This window comes from Helianthus annuus, chromosome 5 (genome assembly GCF_002127325.2).
Source record: "Helianthus annuus cultivar XRQ/B chromosome 5, HanXRQr2.0-SUNRISE, whole genome shotgun sequence".
NCBI lineage: Eukaryota > Viridiplantae > Streptophyta > Magnoliopsida > Asterales > Asteraceae > Helianthus > Helianthus annuus.
The window spans coordinates 163,286,039-163,295,602 of record NC_035437.2 but is presented as its reverse complement, the minus strand read 5'-3'; the positions used below and the strand labels follow the sequence as shown (position 1 = coordinate 163,295,602).

General features: G+C 40.3%; 1 protein-coding gene across 1 annotated transcript; it reads right to left on the bottom strand.

Annotated features, from left to right (window-relative positions):
* Nucleotides 1–7,191: 7,191 nt before the first annotated feature.
* On the bottom strand, nt 7,192–8,163 carry LOC110941564. The gene has a single exon (XM_022183205.2). The coding sequence runs from the start codon at nt 8,161–8,163 to the stop codon at nt 7,192–7,194; it is 972 nt and encodes a 323-aa protein (XP_022038897.2).
* Nucleotides 8,164–9,564: the final 1,401 nt, after the last annotated feature.

Below are 9,564 nucleotides of genomic sequence, written 5' to 3'. Positions count from 1 at the left end.
GTCTTCGCGACGTACTCTCAACTGGTGATAACCTGATCGCAGGTCAATCTTAGAATAGTAGCTCGATCCTTGCAGCTGGTCGAATAGGTCGTCGATGCGTGGGAGAGGGTAACGATTCTTGATGGTAACCTTGTTCAACTCACGATAGTCAATGCACATTCGAAACGTGCCATCCTTCTTCTTGACAAAGAGTACTGGGGCTCCCCAGGGTGACGAACTAGGACGGATAAATCCTTTGTCCAATAGTTCCTGTAGTTGCGTCGAGAGTTCTTTCAGTTCTGCAGGGGCTAGACGGTACGGTGCACGAGCTATGGGTGCTGCTCCGGGAGCTAGCTCGATTTGAAATTCGACCTGACGGTGGGGAGGGAGTCCAGGTAGTTCCTCAGGAAATACCTCGGGATAATCACGTACTACAGAAAAATCTTCTATCCTCTTTTCCTTTTCGTGGGTGTTGGTGACAAGTGCTAGGATAGCGGTGTGCCCTTTTTGTAAACACTTCTGGGCTTTCAGGAGCGAGATAATGCCTGTGACTTCTCCACCTTTGTTGCCTTTGACGATGAGGGGTTGGCCAGAACGGCGAGGTATACGAACTGCTTTCTCTTGACAGAGGATTTCAGCGCGATGTTTGGATAACCAATCCATACCAATGACGACGTCGAAGCTTCCAAGTTTGACGGGGAAAAGATCGATACTAAACGTGTGGCCAGACAATTCTAGTGTGCAGTCGTGGATCATGTGCGTGGCCTCGATGTTCTTACCATTAGCTATCTCGACGATGTGCTTAGAACTTAATAATGCAGGCGGGTGCTTAAGTTTCTTACTAATGCGAAGGGATACATAACTGGCATCGGCACCGGAATCAAATAACACAGAAACATAACGATCATCAAGTAGGAACTTACCCGCCACGACGTTGGGGTCGTTCCTTGCTTCTCCAGCTCCAATCACGAAAGCTCTGCCCCTTGCACCATTCCCAGCATTGTTGTTTTGCTCATTGTTCCCAGCTCCTTGATTATTGTTGCGATTCTGATTCAGTTCAGGGCAATCCTTTCGCATGTGCCCTGTTGCCCCGCATTTAAAACATGCCCGGTTGTTTCCCTGCTGCTGTTGCTGCTGGGGTTGTTGCTGATTCTGCCTTGCTGGGAACTGACTTCTACAATCCTTGGCTTCGTGCCCCATCTTGTGGCATCGCTGACACTGGCCCTTGTTACATACCCCATTGTGGTGCCTGTTACACTTGTTGCACTTAGGGTAGCTTCCCCGGTAGCCACCCTGTTGCTGAGTGCCCTTGTTGTTGTCAGTTTTCCTTTGCTGAGCTGGGGCCTGAGTAGAGTTAGCATCCTTGCCCTGATTTCCATCCCACTTTCGTTTACCATCACTAGAAGTTCCTTCCGCAACACTGATCCTTTTGGGCAACCTGCCTTCTTCCACAGCCTGGTTGGTGAGTTTGTGGACAAGACGAACCACAGGCTGTATGGTAGGGAGGTTGGCCGAGGTTACGTGGCTCCTGATTTCCGGGACTAAGCCCTTGATGTACAATTCGATCCTTCGGTACATAGGTCGGGACATGTTTGGACAAAGAGCAGCATAGTCGTTGGACAGCTTGGTGTAGGTCTCAATCTCTGACCCAACCATTTTGAGTTCATAGTACTCGTCCTCGAGTTTGTGGATGTCATCCCTGTGACAGTACTCTTCCTTGATCATATCCTTGAAATCTTCCCATGCAGTAGCATTAGCAGTCTCCAAACCAAGCATTTGAATTTGCGCCTTCCACCATGAAAGTGCGCTTCCCTCAAGAGTACCAGTAGCAAACTTCACCCAATTAGCAGGGGGACACTCGCAGACAGCAAAAACAGCTTCGACCTTCTCGATCCAGTGCAGGAGACCTATGGCACCCTCAGTGCCACTGAATGGAAGAGGCTTGCAATCCATGAAGGTCTTAAAGGTACAAACACGTGGTTGCACAGGCGCAGGCTGACCTGTAGGGTGAGGAGTGAAGCGAAATAGGTTTAGAGGCGAAAAGACGATGTGGCGGTAGGATCTAAACATCCTAAAACAACGAGCTTACCTATAGGGTGGGCTGCGAAAGCTGCAGCCACAGTGTTGAGCAGGCTAGTGAACTGAGCCTGAGTCATGTTGACGTTTCCTCGTCCGCGTCCACTCATTGTCTTCATAACCAGAAAACATAGTGTGAGTGTGGTGTCGTAACATAGCGAGAATGAGATAGAAGAGAGAAGGAGTATCTATCTAATCAGACAAACTAGTACGTATAGTAAAGCAGAAATCATAAGACAACAAGCAAGTAAATATGGGTCCGAGCTATGAGGTCAGATAAGTCGAGCCTTGCACTTGGAGTGTAGTGTCGTCACGAGTCACGGGTTATAGTCTGGTTTTTCTCAAAAAGATTTTTTTTTTCCCTTTTTTTTTTTAAAACCAAGTTCACTATAACCAATGGCTCTGATACCAATCTGTCACACCCCCAAAATCCACCTGCGGATAACACCCGCTTCGAGGGCGTGACTGACCAGGATCCAGCCACCAATTATACTGACTAATTAAGTTGATAACAAAAAGTAATACTTACTAACCATAAGATTAGCAAATATCAAGTTCAGAGTTTAAGGTTTCAAGTTCAAACAGTAATACGTAGCGGAAGCATAAGTAAACAGTTTTAAACAATGTTCATAAGGTAAGCATGATAAATGCCCAACACACGGGCAGACGACCACTACACATCCCAAGCAGCTGCTCCAGTCACTGGCCACCTGCAAAGCATGCAGTAAGGGGGTCAACAATAATGCTGAGTGAGTTCACTAGTTGTCCAGTTTTAATTACCAAAAACTTGTTTCACCAGTTAATTTATCCGTTTATACATGCCATGGGGAGCTACCCCAAAAGTTAGCGACTAAACTGTTTTTCCAATACCGAACACTAGGTAACCGTTTGCGTTTCCGCAGGATGCCCCGATGTCAATGTTCTATCATCATTGACGGATGCCTGAGTACATTAGTTCACGACCGATCCCATACCATGGCACGGTGTGAGGTTGGTAAAACCTAAATAGCGCTATCAACTAATAACCCGTTCGCCTGGCCCCGGCGACTAATCGGTATTATGTAGTAGGGACTTGAGTGATAGAGTTGCGTTTAGTGCCGTTTGGTTGCATTCCGTATAAACAGTAATTAACTAAAAGGTTTCCCAATGACAAGGGAAAGAAAAGTAAGTTTGTTCCCAGTAACTAGGGAAGGAATGTAAATGGTATCCCCTTTTCAAGGGGATAGGGTTGTTTTAGTCTCGTGTCCCAAACCACCGGGACGCATGCTTTTAAGTTGTGAACTCACCTTGGATTGCTCGGTAGATATTTTTACCCGGTCAAGTACGTTGGTCACCACGTCCTAACATGGTTACCAGATATGGGTCAAGTCGGGTACAAGTAAACACATAGCGAACACGTATGGCAATACATATAGCAAACACGTATAACATGCGAAACACAAACAGTTGGGTTATTGGGTCAGCCCTAACATATAATCAGCAGTGACAAACATGCCGCCCAGTCAACAGAAAGCCCAACAGTCAAAGCCCAATAACACCAAAATAGTCCAGTCGAGACAAGGGTGGTTGCGACTCGCAACCGAGGTTACGACTCGCAACTAAGGTCTCGGTTCATCACGTTTTGGTTACGAGTCGCAACCAGAGGTTACGACTCGCAACTAGCGGTTCCAACTTAGCAGCAGTGGTTACGACTCGCAACCGGATTCGATACGCGTTGATTGCGACTCGCAACCGGGAGATCTCGACAAGACTTGATGTGGTCTCGAGTAGCAACCAAAGGTTGCGACTCGCAACCGTGATTACGTGCACAACAATTCTTCTAGAACCTGCAATGTACTGACCAATAGAATTGCATTTTCATGTAACAGTGTACTATCCCCACTAAACATGTTTTCTTGTCTGTTTTGTGCACAATTTGAATCAAACTTAGCATATTTGAAATGTTTCGTGGTATTCAAACTGTTCATCATAATATTCATAATATTCATCTTTTAAGCACAAAACCATGAGTTCCTTATAAGGAAATATTAAGATCAAAGAACACATATTTAACACAATCTGTTTTAACATAATGAGCATAATCGGTATCATTATTCTCGGTTCCTAGTCTAGCATATTTCATCATAAATCACAACTCGTGAGATCAAGCAATTCATGCATACCATTCGGTCAAAATCATTCAAACAAGCATCTAGCATTAACCGAATAACAAACCATTTAACACCAAAATCGGATCATTTTCATTAAGACACAAAAATCATTTCAAGCAACCACTTTTATCATCAAACAAGCATTTTATAACAACAACATCAACAATCAAGTACTAACCAATAACAATGCTATCTAGCATACCACTAATAATCAACCGAGAACCATATTAACCAACAAAACACTAATCGGTTGATGTTGAGGGTGTGAAGATTCGATGAACCGACTTTCGGGTGGTGATCTTGAGCTCGATCCGGGGGTCTTGGTGTCTCCGGTTGGTTCCGAGTAGGAAGAGGAGATGAGAGGAGGTTGATGATCTTAGGGTTTTAGGGTTTAGTGAGAGGAGATGAGAGGAGAGTAGGAGAGTGTTGTAAAAAATGGTTAAGGGAGGGGAGGGTTGGTTTATATAATGTCACAAGTGGGCTTAGGGGTTTCCGGGTTGGGTTCTCGGTCGCAAAGCCCTAACCGGCCCAAACCGGCCCACGTTCATTGTTCACTCGAGACCACTCCGGGTCTCGGGCCGGGTTGAGGTTTCGGCTCATGTATAACTCACACATATATATATATATATCTATACGTACACATATGCACCCAACACATAATAACAAGCAATTCATAATTTTTCACTTAATAGTTTACGTACACACATGTTACATCGAAAAGTTGTCCGGGAAAATCCGAAGTGTCACATTATCCCCAAGTTTTAGGAACTTTCGTCCCGAAAGTTAAGGCAGCCACTGTCAAGCTAGTGTAAGTAAAAGCGTTTCAACGGGGTGTCACATCATCCCCCCGTTAGTTTGGAATTTCGTCCCGAAATTCGGCTGTAGCTTCAGTGCTGGAGTTTTCGTTTGGGAACAACTGGGGATACTTGTGCTTCATCTGGTCTTCCCGCTCCCAGGTATACTCTGGGCCGCGTCGCGAGTTCCAACGGACTCGTACAAGGGGTATCTGGCTACGTTTGAGGATTTTGATCTCTCGATCAGTGATTTCAATCGGTTCCTCAGTAAAGTGTAGCTGTTCATCAATCGTCAGTTCCTTGAAAGGAATCACAAGTGTTTCATCCGACAAACACTTCTTCAGGTTAGATATGTGGAAAACGTTGTGTACCGCACTCAGTTCTTCAGGCAGGTTCAATCTATACGCAACCTTACCGACTTTCTCGGTAATTTCGAATGGGCCAATATATCGTGGATTAAGCTTGCCCCGTTTACCAAAGCGAACCACACCCTTCCAGGGTGAGACTTTAAGTAGAACCCGGTCACCGACCTGGAATTCCAATGGTTTCCTACGCTTATCAGCGTAACTCTTCTGACGGTCACGAGCTGCCGCCATGCGTTGTCTGATCTGGGCAATCTTTTCCGTTGTGTCCACCACCATCTCTGGGCCCGTGATTTGACTATCACCAACTTCCGCCCAGCAGAGAGGTGATCGGCATTTACGACCGTACAATGCCTCAAAAGGTGCTGCCTGAATACTAGTGTGGTAGCTGTTGTTGTAGGAGAACTCTACTAGCGGTAGATGCTTCTCCCAGTTCTTGCCAAAATCAATCACACACGCTCTAAGCATGTCTTCTAGGGTTTGGATGGTGCGTTCAGACTGTCCATCCGTTTGCGGGTGATATGCGGTGCTCATGTCCAAGCGTGAGCCAAAGGATTTGTGCATAGCTTGCCACAATTCCGAAGTAAAACGAGCGTCTCGGTCGGAAATAATTGAGGTTGGCACCCCGTGCCTTGAAACTACTTCCTTTAAGTAAATCTCCGCCAAGGTAGAAAACTTGTCTGTTTCTTTAATAGCCAGGAAGTGCGCGGACTTGGTCAATCGATCTACTATTACCCAAATAGTGTCATTTCCGCGTTGGGATCTAGGTAGCCCTGTAACAGCATTGTTTGCTCTCTGTCTTGGAGACATTTCCATATCTGAAGAGCTTTCTTCAGTTTCGGGTTCTTCTTTCTTTATAGGAAAGTTTCTTGGTTCTTCATTATTTAAAACAAAGATTCGTTCTTTATTTTCAGAAAAATATCTTTCATTTAAGATTTTATCTTCAGAAAACTTTTGTTCACATTCTTCGTTATCTAAAGTAATGAGACTAACAAGTTCTTTTATCTGTTCAATTGGAAGGGTATCCAATTGTTCATCTAGAATTTGCTCTAATTTTTGAGTGATAGAACTCATTTTATCCACAAGATAAAGTAATCTTTTTATCCTTTAATATTTGAATATCTTTTTCAATAAAAGAATTTTTTCTTTTTAGATCAGTTAGTTCAAGAATTTTTTCAGAAGGATGAATGCTCCAATCCGAATGTAATTCATAAATTCTTTGATTATTTCTTTCTAGGCAGAAATAAAGTCTAGAGATTTCTAGATTTATATTTCTAAAAAGGTTTTCCATTTGACCTTTATTGGTCATTTGGAATTGATCCAAAAGGCCATGATAATGCATTTGGACTTTTAGAACTTCCTAGAGATGGATTTCCAACGTTGAAGTTTGGAAATGAATACTTTTGAAAGCTTTTTTCATCATTAATTTTTTCTTTTTGCTTTTCAAGCATAAAAGTTTTTGAATCCATTCTTTCATCAATTTTGTCTGAAACATCTTTGATGATTTTTGCGGCAGTTGCCTCAAGATTTTCGTTTGTAGAAAGACTTTCTACCTTTCTAATTAAATCTTTAACAAGTTCCTCTAATTTTAAAAGAGTAGTCATGTTATAGATATAATTGCTTTTTTAGTTCTAAGCTCAATAATTTTTTGCTTAGAAGCAAAAATGTTTTTCTTAATAATTTTTATATTAAGAGATTTTGTTTTATGACTTAACATAAAATTTTCTTTAATTTGATTTATTCTAGTAAAGCAAATTTGTATATTAGCCTCTTCAAAGGTGATTTGTTGATCAAGATATTGTAAATAATCTAAAATTGGTTTTGAAGACATTATTCTCCAATAACTCCTTTTAAGATTCTACCATACCCATCAATTCTTTCAGACAAAGAACGTATTAATTGTTCAGTGTTACTTGATTCTCTTATTTGTAAAGAGCTTCCAGCATAACTGTGTCTAGGTTTTGATACTAAAACTTGTTTATTTCGTGCAATATCAATTGCCCAGTTTTCTTGTAATTGTGATGGCTCAGCGAATTTACTGCCTTCAACAATTCCAATATCTGAGAATATATCCTCAATTGCTATGCTTTCTTTTTCTTTGTACTCAATTGAATGAGTGCTATTTGTTAAAGCATATGAGACTAAATAATTAATCGTAAATACTTTATTACCTGGTTCCATAAGATCAGTTCTTTCACACTGATGTATAAAACTTAAAGTTTTGTCGAAATCTTTTGAATCTCGATGTAAAGCAAATTTAGGATAGACAGTAAACATAAATTTACCATATGCTAAATTTCCTTGAATTGCTCCAAGAAGAGCGTCTTGCCTATTGATAATTCTGTTATCAACAAGGGCCATTTTTCTAGGAAAATTAATTCCATCTCTAAACTGTGCTTTTAGGAGGATTTTAACCGCTCCTATATGTACCATATTGAGAGACTTTCTCAACTCTGGTTTAATATGTAAAAGCTTTTTTGCTATTTCACCCTTTGTTAAGAGTGGCAAATAAACTTCACCCGAGGTATTGTTTATGTCAACTGAAAGTTCTTCAGTGTTAAAACAATAAAATATTTTATTTTTTCTAGAAAAGGCTCTAGAAACTAAACTTTGTAAAGTTTTTGGTTGATTAAAAACTTGTTTTGCGTCAAGCTTGAATTTAAGCTTGCTAATTTTTGTTAATTGATCAGAATTAATCATGTAATCTGATACAAAACCTCTTTCGTTTTCACTAAAGTTTATAACTTCAGTTATTTCTTCAGACTCATCTGAATCGTTTTTAAATAAACTGTTATTTTCCATTAATTTTTTAGAAATAACACCTTATTTTTTAAAAAAGAGCAACAAGGCTCTGATACCAGTAGCGGAATGGTTCTAGCAATTTTTAATTTTACTACACCAATGGTCGTAGTAATTTTTTGGTTACTAGCAAATAGTTGTAGTAATTTCTTGATTACTATCATAGTCATCATATGTTGACTTTTTTGTTCAATCAAACAATCGTTCATAATTGTCCAAAGATTCCATACCAATCGATAGATGACAAATTTGAATTGACAAATTTGAGTTAATTTGTCGATGAATTGATTTGGAAATAGCAATTCTATATCCATTTTTGTAGTCTTTTATTGACTAAATTTTTGATTTCAAGAATCATTCGTTTGATAGTATAAATCATTTGATTTCGATATTGGTTAATCGATTTTATTTGTGTTTGTTTGTAAAAACAGTTGTTTATAAAAATGCTTAAGGAGATATTAATATAAATATTTCGAAGTAATTTAACAGTTAGAATAAACCATACCTTTCCTCTTTTTCCGACTAGGTAAATCTTTAAGTTGATTTTTCCAAGTGACCAACCCAACCAATTCTTCCCTACACGGCCTCCTGCCTAAACGGTACTTTTTATGGCTCCAGGGCTCCAGGTTTTGCAAAAATCTTTAAAGATAAACAAAGGGATAAAAAGGAAACTGATATTTATTCATAACTGTTCTTCCCTAAGGAAGAACTTCTTGATATTTACATAATATTCTCCTTTAGCAAGGAGATTACTCACTAACACTCATACTAGTTTACAAAGGAAAAGTTGGAAAAGGAAAATGATACGAGAGAAGGGGATGGGGATTGGATTCGATGTCTAAACTAAAGGAATTCAACTTCTTTATATAATAGAAGTGAATTTTACAAAAGACCATTATAGCCCTTAATCAATCGTCATGGATGACGTTTTTTCAATCGATGTACCCATGTGTTGGGTCCAGTTCTCGAGTGTCCTCATCTGAAAAGTAGCTGTCTTTTTCAGTGGGGTTTTTGTTTTCTTCTGAAGAAGATGCTTTGCAGTATTCGCACTGATGGTTCTCAAAGGTGCGTTGCAACTTTTGACAAAGTTGTTCTTTAGTGGCTGGGCCTGCTTCTACTTTATTGAAGATGATGCGTTGCTCCATCCTTTCTAAAGCTTCTTTTTCATGTAGTGGTAGAGGAGTTCCACTATAGCTAGTAATTATGCAGTTAGTGCTGCAATAATTTACTTTATTAAAGCTTCCTACTTTAATTTTCTGTAGGTTTTCTAGGATTTGTAAAAATCCTTTGGTCCTGATATGTAACCATTTTTCATAGTCTTCATAGTCTTCTTTTATCACCCTTGAAGGATTGACCGTTCCTGCTTTGGCTATGCCAATTTCTAAATGATGGTAGCTTGGAAAG